The 14,138-nt window shown below is 42.7% G+C and overlaps 1 protein-coding gene across 1 annotated transcript in view; it reads right to left on the bottom strand.

The window, feature by feature from the left end:
* Positions 1-14,138, bottom strand: part of OBSCN (obscurin, cytoskeletal calmodulin and titin-interacting RhoGEF) — a 201,805-nt gene that overhangs the window by 130,710 nt on the left and 56,957 nt on the right. The window contains exons 29-30 of the mRNA XM_014944927.1: positions 9,176-9,337; positions 8,293-8,397 (exon numbers count right to left, since the gene is read on the bottom strand). Of these exons, the coding sequence (XP_014800413.1) occupies positions 8,293-8,397; positions 9,176-9,337 (267 nt within the window). The remainder of the gene's footprint in view (positions 1-8,292; positions 8,398-9,175; positions 9,338-14,138) is intronic.

The raw sequence follows: 14,138 nt of genomic DNA, 5'->3' as shown, positions 1-14,138 counted from the left end.
GTTTTTTTTTTTTTTTAAAGCTTTTAATCCATGACATTTTTTGAAAGCTAAAAATTGGTCCTGTTTAGGGAGACAGAAGAGAAGAACATCTCCCACAGGCTGTAGGTATCTGTAGATATCTGACCTTGCACTGTGATCGTGGCTTTGGTTTTAAAGACCTCTGTCTCACAGGTGTACTCCCCACTGTCCTTCACCGTGGAGTCACGGATGATCAGAATGGCCCGTGTTCCCTCTTGGAGTAAGTCATATTTCTGGCTTTTTCGGATTGCTTTGCCGTCCTTGTACCACCTGATGTTCACGTCAGGTTTTGACAATTCACAGTTCAGGGTGATGTCCTGCCCTGCCACCGATGTTTTATCCTCCAGCTGTTTTGTTACCTCGGTGGGCTTTTCTGAAGAGAAGGGGGGAAAAAAGAAAAGAGGAGAACTTTGAACAAAAATCATGATGACTATATGGTTGCGAGTTTTGCAATTCAAGGAAATTTCCCCAAGGAAATGGAAGGGAAAAGCAATCTTGCTCTTTAGTACACGTTAATTGCTGTTATGGGCTCTCAGTGAATACTAAGGATTGCTTACAGGAACATCCATGTCAGAGGATGTCATTTTGGCATCACTGAAGCTACTCTGGGTGTGTACTTAGGGTGGGATCTACCTCATTAAATGCAGACATCCACGCTATAGAGATATGTAGCAGAGGCGCTCCCTCTACAGCCAGCAGTGACCTGCCAAGTACAGGCAATAGAATTCAAGAAACAGTTTAATTTGGGCTAAATAGGACTAACTGGATGATGAACCATGTCTGTAAACTTATTTCTTCTTCCCACTGACTACCCAGGGAGTCCTGGGTGATTATCTCAGTTGCACACAGTCAGGGTAGCAATTGTCTGAACAATTACACTACCCAGTGTATTCTGCAAGCCTTAAATATCTATTAAAAGTTTCAGCCTTTCACTTGTTTTTAGGAAGAATTCTCAATGTTTCGAGGCTCCCAGAGAAGGCTGCTCTTCGCTTTGATCCCAACAGGAGTTTGCCTTCATGATTTACTGACAAACCTTATGAAAAGACACACAAGAAACCAAATCCCAGAACCTTTCTGATTTCCTTACCTTTCACAACCAGAGAAGCCTTGGAGGTTAGACCACGGGCAGTGAAAATGATTTCCCCAGCATCATCAGAAGTCACACTTTTGATATTGAGCGTATATTTCCGACCCATGTTAGAGGCTTTAAATCGTCCACCGCTTTCCACTTTGTTCCCATTCAGTGTCCAGTTGAAGTCATCGATGCTTTCATGGGACAAAATACACTCAAAAGTGCAATCTTCTCCCTCCTGGATTTCAGTGTTCTTCAACCGTTTAGTGATGCCAATGTTCAGTTCTGGAAGGCAAAAGGTCAGTTAATACAAGGATAAAAGGCATTTATGACTAACATCAGTAGTAGTATTGACATTTTTAGCTCATGAGACTGCTTTATCTGTAGGAGAGGCAAGACAGCACTGAATTCCTTGAATATACATTCCAGATATATTTGACATGGGAAGGATTTCTCAGACATATCCACTCAGAATCACCACAAAGCTATAGAAAAAGGGACACATGAGTCTTCTGGCTTTGCTCTGGAGAGACTGCATGAAGAATAGCTCACTTGGTGGAGCAGAGTCAAGATTCAATGAGTTAGAGGGGAGAAAACCTGTCAGGCAGGAAGCCTCTGGGACGTTGTGTGAGGTTTTTCTCCATGCTGATGTGAGAAATGGGACGTTTGTATTTGTTAACTTCTTACCATCCTATCCCTCCTGGTGTTCAAATCAGACAAATTCAAAATTTGTCTCATTATCAGTACGAGGGTGAAAGCCATGAACAATTCTCTTTCCTGCAAGCAGCCACAAGGATTAGAGGACAGGGTGAACTGCTGGGTTCTTCAATAGACAATGTGGTTGTGCTTGTTGTTGTGTTCCACAACGGACTCCGAATTAATATCTCAGAAATGCGAAACACAAGCTGCTTGAGTGATTTATTTTTTTGGTTTTGGGCTTTATTTTGAAAAATTACTTGCTCTTCTGGGAGGATTTCTGCACCTTAAGGATGTTCAGGATGGAAACATTGTCACTACATTCTTGGCATGTGATTTTCACTGAAACACCAGATGTACTTACAGGAAAGAGTAACAGGGATTGTTCAGACATCACTGTTGGGTGAGGTTTATGGAGGAATAAGTGTGAGACCAAGCGACCAAGCCCACCCATATTTGCAGGACCCCTTGACTGGCCACCATCTACAATACTCACCCTGAACGCTGACCTTTGACTTGGCGACATCAGTGCCAATATCACAGGTGTATAAACCCGCATCTGTCTTTTCAAGGTCATGGATAAGGAGGCACAGGGTCTTCCCAGACTGTATCTGCTCATACTTGTCACCAGAAGCGAGAGTCACACCATCCTTTTTCCAAACAGGCTTGACCTTCTCTTTGGAGACTTCACATTCCAGTTTAATCACACCTCGCTCCTCACCAAAAACATCGTCCAAGGACTTCATGAAGACAGCAGGCTTCTCTGAAGGTTAAGGGACAAAACAGAGAACCACCAGGATGTTTCAGTTGAGACGTTTCCAGTTGCTATCAAATATTTAAAGAGAGCTTAATTAAACTCTTGGCAATGCTGCTGACACCAATGCAGGACTTAAAGTGGTCTCACACCTACTGATAGAATAAGTTTTAGGGAAATCAGAATTTATTAATGGGAGGGTACAGGGATGGAGAGAGGCAGCCTGTATTGCCATGGATGGAGAATGATATTCTGTGCAGTAATCATGGCCTCTTTTATGCCTGTGCACTTATGAGATTGCAAGGACTCTTTTTCTTTGTTAATTTAGGATAACAAATCACTATGATTTACCTGAGTGTGCATCTATGGATGGGTTGCTAAAGAAAATGTGATTTTGAAATTTTAGTGAGACTTTTACCTCGTGTTTCTAACATGCCTAAAATTATTCATGCAACTCACTGTGGCTTAGTTGATGCACAAGAACATGTTAAACCACAGCAACTCAGATGTGTGACCAGACTTTAAGGCATGTTAAGGACAGCAGCAAACTGCCTTCTCTTTGCTGAATCAGTTCAACTCCAGCGCTGATGTATTAATGGTTTGCCCTACCCTTGGAGGTACACTGAAGCTCAGCTTCTTGCAGACCAAAATCTTTATAAACAACAGTTTATAGAGTATGTATCATTGAAGAGACCTACAAGTAAAGGAAATTGCTCTTGAGACTTATCCTGATGACAAGAAAAGGGATGCTAAATGGCCATTATTTGGTGTCCTATTTGGCAGGACACCAACACAGTCTTCCTTAGAAAAATCATTAGCTACAGTAGAAAAATCACACTGGAAGAAAGTCCTTGCACACTTATTACTTGGTCCCAGAGCTTATGATCAGGATTGCTGCATAGATATGGTAAATAATAGCTCCTTTGCACCTCTTATTTAGATTCAGGAGGGTGTGATGATGACCCACCTATCACCTTCAGACGCACGGTCTCTGACACCTTGTCTGACTTCATCGTCACTGTGCCAGCATCTTCAGGCTTGACCTGCTTCATCGTCAGCATGTAGCAATTGCCAACGTTCCTGATGTCATTGAAATTGTTGGTGTAAAGGAGGGTGCCGTTGAGGAACCATTCCACATCTTCGTCATCATGGGACAGCTCGCAGGAGAAGACAGCGGAGCTCTCTTCTTCAATTTCCACGTCCTGCAGATGTTTGAGTACTTCTACGTTGCGGGCTGTAGAAAACCAAGGTGCACATCACCACTGTTACCATAAATCAGTACTGCTATCACGAACATATTTTATAGTATCTAGAATTTGTTAGATGGTTTAGTCTTGTCTCCTGTGTACCGTGGGTCATTAAATTTACGTGGTTCTGCATTTAGTCCAACAACAGCAACAAAAAAATCCAATAAAAAAATTATATTGTCTAGAGTCCTCAATTCTCTTTTTACACATAAAACTGGTTTGTTGTTTTTTCTTTTTAATTTAAAAATAAGCAATTATTCCTAAAATGGTAACGATGTTACAGCAGTGTCTAGGTACCCCACAGAGCTCGATTCCCTGTGTGCTTGTCGCCACCCATACATTCACACCGTATAACTAAATTATCCCTGACTCACTGCCAGGAAAACACAGAGGATGAGATGAAGACAGCAGGGTTGGCCACAAACAGCAAGTACAAAGAGATTAAGCAATTTGCTCAGGTTTAGGGAGCAACAGGAACTGAATTCTTTTCTTTCCCAGCCCTTGGCCAGAAGTTTCTCTTCGCAATTTCTCCACTTATGAAATGCTGTTTCTCAAGGACTGGCTAACTCAGAGGAGGGTTTGGGAGTATTAAATCATTTTGTCATTTGGAGGAACCTCTGCAAGGCCAAACTGTTACCAAGAGTGGCTGCCTGGACTCATGGAAATGATTCAGTGGCTCACATCCAAGTCTTGCTGAAAGTGACACAAAGATCACCTTTTCTTACAGATTCACCACAGCTGAAGAGTTGGCTAAAAACAGTTTCATACCAGGATGAGGCAGAACATTACTATGAATAACAAACATATAACAGATATAAAAGCTGACACAGTGGCCAGGAAATGAAAACCACAACCAGGTGGCCTGTAGCAGTTTAACATAGAGGTCACTTTTTAGTGAGAAGTACCAGAGTTCTAGTTCCTCAAATGAAACAGAAAATAATGTGCCCTGAGAAAGACACATGAATTTCCACCTTACCCAGATGGTGTCCTTCCACATGCATTACCTGCTTCATGGCAAATGCTGGATTTCAGCTGATATCATGGAATATCAGCACAGTTCACTTAAGGCATTGCATTTACATAATAGTAGCAGAAGGAACTGTGGGAACCTCCGTATACTCAAGAAGAGAAACCCACGGTGAAGTACGTACCCATAAAGATATCATAGAATAGTCTGGGTTGGAAGGGACCTTTAAAGGTCATATAGTCCAACTCTCTGCCATGAGCAGGGACATCTTCGAGATGATCAGGTTGCTCAGAGCCCCATCCAGCCTGACCTTGAATGTTTCCAGGGATGGGGCATCTACCACCTCTCTGGGCAACCTGGATCAGCGTCTCACCACCCTCAGCATAAAAAATTTCTTCCTTGTATCTATGCAACAGGCAAGTCTCTCTGCTGCAAAACCCTTGTACCTTCAACAGTCAGCGTGGCTTCGGTCTCTGCGCTTCCAGGCCTGCATTTGTACACACCAGCATCTTCCGGCTTCACCTTCAAAATCTTGAGCTCTGCTGAATACTGCTCCCTCTTGATTTTGTACTTCTCGGAGGGCTCAATGAGTGTGTTGCCCTTGAACCACTTCACAATCTTTGGGGAAGGCCTGAAGTCACAAGACAGGACGACAGAATGGCGCTCCAGGGCGGTCTTGTCCTCCATCTTCCTGGTGATCTGTATGTGGTAATCTGTAAAGCAGGGTTGGGAGGAATCATAGAATGGTTTGGGTCGGAAGGGACCTTTAAAGATTATCTAATCCACACTCCCCTGCCATTAGCAGGGACATCTTCAACTAAATCAGGTTGCTCAGAGCCCCATCCAACCTGATCTTGAATGCTTCCAGCAATGGGGCATCTACCACCTCTCTGGGCAACCTGGAGCAGTGTTTCACTACCCTCATTTTAAAAAATTTCTTCATTATATCTAGTCTGCAACTACCCTCTTTTAGTTTAAAGCCATTAACTCTTGTCCTGTCATAACACATGAAGAAGAGGAAAGCTTCTAATCTGTATTTCATGGCAATGATTTTAATGCATGTCATTCACAATGCTTTGTGAATTGTTTAGATGATGCTACAGGTTCCTGTTACAGAGTTGATTTCCTTTGAAGCTAAACCAAAGTGATGATCTATAGGGAATGTTGATTTCTATAAGATAATACTGTGTATTAACTAACAAATGCATGGTCCGGTTCTGGTGTAATGTTTACTGAAACCACTCTCTAATTCAGGACTTTATGCAAGTAAAACTGAATTAAAGACAAAACAAGGACTTCAGGATGCGATTGGAGATATTTACAATGGAGACAGGGGAAGATAAAAAGCCCCGAATCCTGAATCTTTGTCTCCAATCAAATTGATGACAAAGTGGATTAAGTAAATGAGCTATCAAACTTGTCTAGTTCAGAAATAGCACAAAATAAACGCTCCTGGCAAATTGCATGTTTTTTCCTCGTTGATAAAGTCAAGGGGGAAAAAAAATGGTCTTAGCTGAATAGATTCGAATATCAGGCCCTGCAAACTCATTTAATTGGATCCCTTCCTGAGGCATTGCTGTCTCATTTAGTGCATCCAGCACTGCGCCCGACAACTTGTCATTGGGAACTAAGCAGATCTTCCAGGTAGACCTCCATTTTCAAGACCCCAACCAGTGGAGCCTGGCAGTATGTAGGAAAAATTACTTTGCAGGGACTGAGAGAGAGAGGATCTCTTGTGATCTAATTCAAGCCCAGACCGTATCATGTTACCTCTGACAAGCAGGTTTGCTGTGGATTTTGATTTGCCAATGCAGAACTGAATGGTGCCTGTCATATCAGCACTGGTTTTCAGGATTGTCAGCCGGTGGATGGTGCCTTCTTGCTGCATGACGATGTTTCCGCCAGCCTGGAGGGCCGCTCCCCGTAGGAACCATTTGGGCGGTTTCACGGATGGAATGGATGTCTCACACTCAAAGTTGGCTTCTTCAGGCTCAGTCACATCCTCATCACACAACTCCTTTACAATGTTAATGGATTGCTCTGGATGAAGGATGGAAGGAGAAAACAGGGATTTAGGAGTCACGAAAGCATCATAGAATGGCTTGGGTTAGAAGGGACCCTAAAGATCACCATCCTGTACAATCATGCCATCTTTTCTGCATTAGAATACTGCACTTTTGGGCTCAAAACACCTTAAAACATCCTTTTTAAAAAAAAAAAATAAAAATAAACAAACATATATTGTTGGTCACAGATCAGACAATGAGACTGTAGAACAGCCTCAACATAATCCAGATCTCCTGTTTCCTGGTCCTATTTCTAAAATCACCTTTCTACTGTGATATCAAATGCATGGCACTATTAAAATGGAAAAGAAGGTTCCTTGAAATGCAGATGTTGATAATAGGAAAAACGCTGATTAGCTACAGCAACTGTTCTCTGAAAAAAACCTTAAACTACTTTTAAGTAATTTTAAAAAATTACTTAAAATGCTTTTAAAGTGCTATTGTGTTTTCAAAGTAAATGACAAGGGCTTTTTAAACCAGCCAATCCTCCTTCAAATGCATCCTAGAGGGGATAAAAATGGTTTACTACCTTCAACAAAGAAATTAGCACTGGTTTTGTCATCAAAGGCATCACAAGTGTATGTGTCCTCATCTTCATAACCTGCGTCATTGATGATGAGTTTCCGATAGACACCTTCACTCACAATTTCATATTTGTCACTAGGGTGAATTTCAACACCCTTTTTATACCATCGAACTTTGGCATTGGCACGAGACACCTGGCACTCCAGGAATCCCCGATGTTTTTCAAGAGCGATCTTGTCTCGCAAAGGCTTCACAATTTTTACAGGTATTTCTAAAACGGATTTAAAAAAAAAAAAAAGATAAATCATCAGGACAGTTTCCATGAAAAGTGCAAATTAAAAACTCATTAGCAATATTTCTTTTATGGACAGATATTTGGATGATGACAGGAATCCCTGCTATGCTAAACACTCAACTAACACACAGCAAGTGAAGAGCTAATGAAAGGAAAACTCTTTATCCCTATTTTACCACTTGAGTGGCTGAACTGCAGAGATAATAGGTAATTTACTCAACAGTACACAGCAGTGCTGTGGCAGAGCCAGGGATTGATCTCAAATGTCCTGAGCTCCTCATCAGTGTGTTAGTTCAAATGTCTTCTTTCTCTCTCACTCTATTGCACTGTTTAACTTAAACGTGAAAAAAATGCTACATGCTTTTTAAACATACACCAGAAAGAGAAAATGGAGGAGAAAGTCAAGCTACAGCTTTTTGTCTCTCAAAGTTCAAACATTACTTAATATCTTGAGCTACAAAACCAACCTCCTGAGAAAATAAACTGCAAAAGAAAATTCCCAGGCTGATTATTTCACATGCAGTAAGGTAGACAGGAGCTTTCCTGAAAAATTGAGGTGTTGTTTAACCTTCTTCACATTAAAAGTGAGGGACGTTGGTTGGTTTGTAACATGAGAAACCTTAAGCAGTACTGGCATGAAAAGTATAATTACCTTTTACAGTAAGCTGGGCACGAGATTCTGCCTTTTCTGCTACAAATTTGATCTCTGCTGCATCTTCGACTTGGACACGTGTGTAAGTCAGCGAATAGGTCTTTCCTGAGAACAGAGACACAACCGTAGTTTCCCTTGAGCAAACAGCATTGCTCTCCAAGGCACACTGCCCGGTTGAGCATTGTTCATCTGGTTTCAGTGCATCACCACCTGCTCTCACAGTGGCAAGGCTGACCATTCCCCCATGTCTACATCCCTGTGTCAAAGGATAGCCTCACCTCAGATCCTCCAAGGACTGATTGAGCGTGGGCCTCACTGTCTGTGTAGGACTTGAAAAAGAAGGATCCCACCCAGCCCAAAATTCTCACCAGCGAATAGGTCTTTCCTGAGAACAGAGACACAACCGTAGTTTCCCTTGAGCAAACAGCATTGCTCTCCAAGGCACACTGCCCGGTTGAGCATTGTTCATCTGGTTTCAGTGCATCACCACCTGCTCTCACAGTGGCAAGGCTGACCATTCCCCCATGTCTACATCCCTGTGTCAAAGGATAGCCTCACCTCAGATCCTCCAAGGACTGATTGAGCGTGGGCCTCACTGTCTGTGTAGGACTTGAAAAAGAAGGATCCCACCCACCGTCAGATGGTACAAATTCTCACTCACTCCTGGCAGCATAGGGTGGTGGGATGACACCAAATTTCCCTTATTAAGGTTCCCACCATCCCACTGTCCCAGCCTAGCTGTAGCCCCAAAAGAAAAGGGGAACTCTCTGCTGAATCTTCATAACTTGATTTTGGAGGTCAGACCCTTCTGCCGAGAATCCCCTACCAGCACCTACTCCAACCCACCCCCATTCGAGAACGAGATCCTCCTTTTACATCCTACCATCTTGGCGCATTCTGATATTGTCAGCAGCCTTCAGCTTGTTGTCATTTTTGTACCATTGGGTTTGGACCTCATCATGCGAAATCTCACAGACGAAAGACGCACTCTCATATTCGTTGACTTCCACATCTTCCAGTGGTTTTACAATCTTGATATCTCGGGCTGTGAAATCATAGAGTCATATATTGGTTTGGGGTTTCACCATAAGTGAGCGTGGTGTGTTTATTTTCTGCATGCTTGCATGGAAAAAATGGGATTGTGTTTTTTTTCTAGCTGAACAGTGAATACATTTTGGGCTTGAACCTACAGACAGAATAGCCATCTACAGTGGAGCTCACTGCAAGAGGATTTTATGGATGCCAGAACTTCATAAAGTTTTTAAAAGAAGTTAAACATATCAATGAAGAAAATTTGCTAAGGAAAACCAAACACAAGCCTATAATCTCTTGTGCCACTATAAACCTGTCTCATTCACATGCTTCTCTGCATGCTCTCCTCTGACACGTTTTTTTGTGTGTCCAGGCTGTATCAGCCACAGACAATCTTGATATCTCGGGCTGTGAAATCATAGAGTCATATATTGGTTTGGGGTTTCACCATAAGTGAGCGTGGTGTGTTTATTTTCTGCATGCTTGCATGGAAAAAATGGGATTGTGGTTTTTTTCCTAGATGAACAGTGAATACATTTTGGGCTTGAACCTACAGACAGAATTGCTATCTACAGTGGAGCTCACTGCAAGAGGATTTTATGGATGCCAGAACTTCATAAAGTTTTTAAAAGAAGTTAAACATATCAATGAAGAAAATTTGCTAAGGAAAACCAAACACAAGCCTATAATCTCTCGTGCCACTATAAACCTGTCTCATTCACATGCTTCTCTGCATGCTCTCCTCTGACACGTTTTTTTGTGTGTCCAGGCTGTATCAGCCACAGGGACCTCAGCCACGTTTTATCAAGGAGATGCCTTTTCTTCAGACTTCCCTGAATTCAGTATAATCCCCTACCTCTGCAACTTATGTCAGAACTGACCCATATTTCTGTGCTACTGCAGCCTTTTCCTTTTGAAAGGAATGGCCTTGGTACACCTTGGATCAGCCCCAGGAGCAGAGCTCAGATGCAAACCAGCCAGCATTCAAACAGAAACCCATCCCAATCACAAAGTCAGGGAGGAAAAGGGGAGTTCAACACAGCAACGGAACAGGACAGATGTTCATGAAGATATTGCTGAACCCAAGTGGCCACAGGAGGACAGCATCCAGTAAGCAATAAGAAAGAGCTGATCTGTCTTTTCAGATGTCCCTCTGGACAATAACATCTGCCAGGGCACAGCAGACCATTCAGTAACTGGCCTTCAGCACTAGCTCATCTCTGGTGCTTCAGAGCCTGGTGACAAAATACATCTGTCGCTTGACCAGTTGCACAGTTCAACGCACAGAAGGAAAAGCTGCCTTGAGCATGAAGGAGAGATGCAGTCAGAAAGCACTTTCCTTAGCATTTACAATGTAAAAACTAGGAAACTTCTTGAGATCATACTCAGGGCTTGTCCAGTCCCTGTTCAGGCAAAGTCCTCCCATAACAGTGGCAGAAGCTAAACCAAACCACGTCACCACCATCCACTGTATCCCTGCTTTGTGTCAGACAGTCCACTATTTGCCAACTTGTGAATCTAGAAACACCATTTAAATTCCAGAGACCAGAAACCACTTATGATAAATGGAAAACCAAGATAGCACATCTTCCAAAAATACTCCTCTAAGGATAGAGCAAGCACAGAGAGAAAGTTATCCAAAGTAAGTAACTGAGAAATACACAAAGCGTCCATGAAGCATTTTGTGCCATGGAGTCAAAAATATGGCAGTAGATGTAATTTCCTACTTCAGTCAAACATACCGTGAACCTTTAGGGTAGCTGACGTCTTGTCTTCAGCTGCTTCACACGTATAGGTTCCCTGGTCTTCATATTCACACTTGTGAATAATGAGGCTTCTCTTGTTTCCTTGGGAAATAATCCCCACTGTCTTACTTTGCCAGAGCTCTTTCCCATCCTAGAAGAGAAATGGCCAAACCAGGTCATCATCAACTCTTCCACATCTGCAGCGAGCGAAACAAACAGTCAGGTGTTTAATTCATCCATCTCATTGGACTTAATGGAACTGTGCTTACTGGAACATCTGCTGAAACTTAAGCCCAGTGGAAAGCTGACAAGAAGTAGGAAAGGCTGAAGAAGATACATACCAAAATATGGCAGTAGATGTAATTTCCTACTTCAGTCAAACATACCGTGAACCTTTAGGGTAGCTGACGTCTTGTCTTCAGCTGCTTCACACGTATAGGTTCCCTGGTCTTCATATTCACACTTGTGAATAATGAGGCTTCTCTTGTTTCCTTGGGAAATAATCCCCACTGTCTTACTTTGCCAGAGCTCTTTCCCATCCTAGAAGAGAAATGGCCAAACCAGGTCATCATCAACTCTTCCACATCTGCAGCGAGCGAAACAAACAGTCAGGTGTTTAATTCATCCATCTCATTGGACTTAATGGAACTGTGCTTACTGGAACATCTGCTGAAACTTAAGCCCAGTGGAAAGCTGACAAGAAGTAGGAAAGGCTGAAGAAGACGCATAATTATTGGTTGACTTTAGACACCTATTTGAAGGCTTAAAGCACTGTACAGGGTTGGCAATAAACCCCTTCAGACATTACCTTGAAGAAATGCCGTTATCCTTTTTTTAAGGGAAGTATCAGCTGAGCCCCAGAGAAGGTTCATGAAATGCCTGAGTTGGTCCCCAATATGGTCAAGTAAAAGAACATAAGCAAAAAGGAGCTACATAGTAAAGGTTCAGACTCACATCCCCTGGAAGTGAAATTAAAGGCTCTCATTCCCTTTCAGAGAAGTCAGAAATCAAGATAGCGCTATCCGTTAAATGCTGTACCTTGAACCACTTAACATCCACGTTGGGCCTGGACAGCTCACACTCGAATGTGACCTTTTCTTTCTGTGTTACATTGATGTCTACCAAAGGCTTGCTGATTTTCACAGGCAATTCTGCAAAAAAAAGAATAAAAAAAGAAAAAAAAAAAGAGAGAGAGAAAGTCCAGTTAGTGGGGAATTAGGTCTCCAGGACCATCTGGCACAAGCAATAATGACTAGGCAGAGCCTGGCTTCCATGCTTAGCAAAACTTGTGACAACAAAATTGTATTCTTTTGAGCACATTATCATGATTTGTTCTGTGGACAATGATGTTAAAATAATCCTGTTGACATTAGAAGGACACGTTACTGATGACGGTCCAGTGCTTAACATCCCTCAGAGTTACAAGGAAAGCTTGTTGCACTGCTAGAAGCTCACTCTCTGGGTCAGGAGAAGACAACCATGTCCCACACCAACCAGGGCCTGAGACTTCTGGGCTTTTGTACCTGTCACTGTGAGCTTCCCTGATGAATGAATTCCCTCTGCTTTGAAGGAGACGAGTCCTGCATCTTCAAGAGTCACCGAAGAAAGAGTCAGTGAATGTTTCTTGCCCAGGACACCAATATTGATATTCGGTGCAGGCTTCAGCCGAATGCCATCCTTCTGCCAGGTCCCTTCCACGTCCTCATGAGATACTTCCACCTCAAAGGTGACGGTTCCTTTCTCAGAGACTTCAAGGGGCTGAAGACCTTTCACCAGCTTGATCTGCCTCACTGAAAAAACAATAAGGACAAGTTGGAGATCTCACACCAACAGCTGTGAAACAGCCTGAGGACTTCCAAAATAGATTATTTCCCTATTCCTCATGCAGGTACTTGCCAATTAATTGATATCTGCCCATACAACAACCACTTTTGCAGGAAACAAAAACTTTTCAGTTGGGACAAATAAGTCAGCCAGGCATTGCAGAAAAAGGGGAAATTGTCCCCATGGCAAGTGGAGGTGGAAGTGGCCATTATGATAATGGCAGAGACAACAATCCACCTTCAAACCCTGCCCAAGGTATTTATAGGACTGGAGATCATTCAACTTACTTTCCACATTGATCTTGGCTTGGGTCTTGTCATCAGGACTCTCACAGCAGTAGAAGCCCCTGTCCGCAAAGGAGATGTCTTTAACCACCAAAGTATGCTTTGTTCCCTCAGCTTTGATCTCTATTTTTTCACTGGGCTTCAATACGATGCTGTTCCTCATCCATTTCACCTCTGCAGGCTTGGTCAGTTCTACCTCCAAGGTCACTGTGTCCCTCTCTTCAACTGTTCTGGGTTCCAGTTTCTTCTTGAATGAGATTGAGGCCTCTGCCAAAGGAGAAAAAATGTTAGTAAGAATGTAGAGAATCTGGAAAACAGGCTTTCAGAGAGCATTTAAATGGTCACTCATGGATCTCCAAGTCCCAGTGCATTCTGGGCACCTGTATTTAATGATGAGAAAGCAGGATTTCCCTACTGCTAGGAGTCAAAGCACAGCCACATGAAACAACATGGGTCATAGCATCAGTGGCAGCCTATCCAAGGGGTTTTACTGCTTCTTACCTCTGACTCTGAGATTGGCTGTGCTTTCTACACCCTCAGCATTGGCAGAGATTTCAGCTGCATCTTCCAGCGTCAGATCAGTGATGGTGAGGCTGTGGTTGTTGTCCTTCTGCGAGATCACATACTTCTTGCTGGCTTCAATCTTGACACCATTCCTGAGCCAAGTGACCACAGCATCTCTGGGAGAGACGGTGCACTTGAACACAGCCTCTTTTCCCTCCTCAGAGACCACGCTGTTGAGACTCATAGTGAATTTCACCACTCTGGGAGCTGATGGATAGAAATAAAACACTTAGGAGCATGTTTTCTGAGACATGGCATGAGCACATCCAAAGAGCCAAAAGATTCAACGATTTTATCAGAAGCATCAATTTTTATTATTTATAATAAGTGATCACAATAATGGATCATCGTATTTCTCATCTCTAAGTTTTGTATACAAAGATGCCAGAAGAGCGAA

This window comes from Calidris pugnax, unplaced genomic scaffold (genome assembly GCF_001431845.1).
Source record: "Calidris pugnax isolate Ruff unplaced genomic scaffold, ASM143184v1 scaffold54, whole genome shotgun sequence".
Taxonomy (NCBI): Eukaryota; Metazoa; Chordata; class Aves; order Charadriiformes; family Scolopacidae; genus Calidris; species Calidris pugnax.
This window is presented reverse-complemented; position numbering and strand designations above follow the sequence as displayed.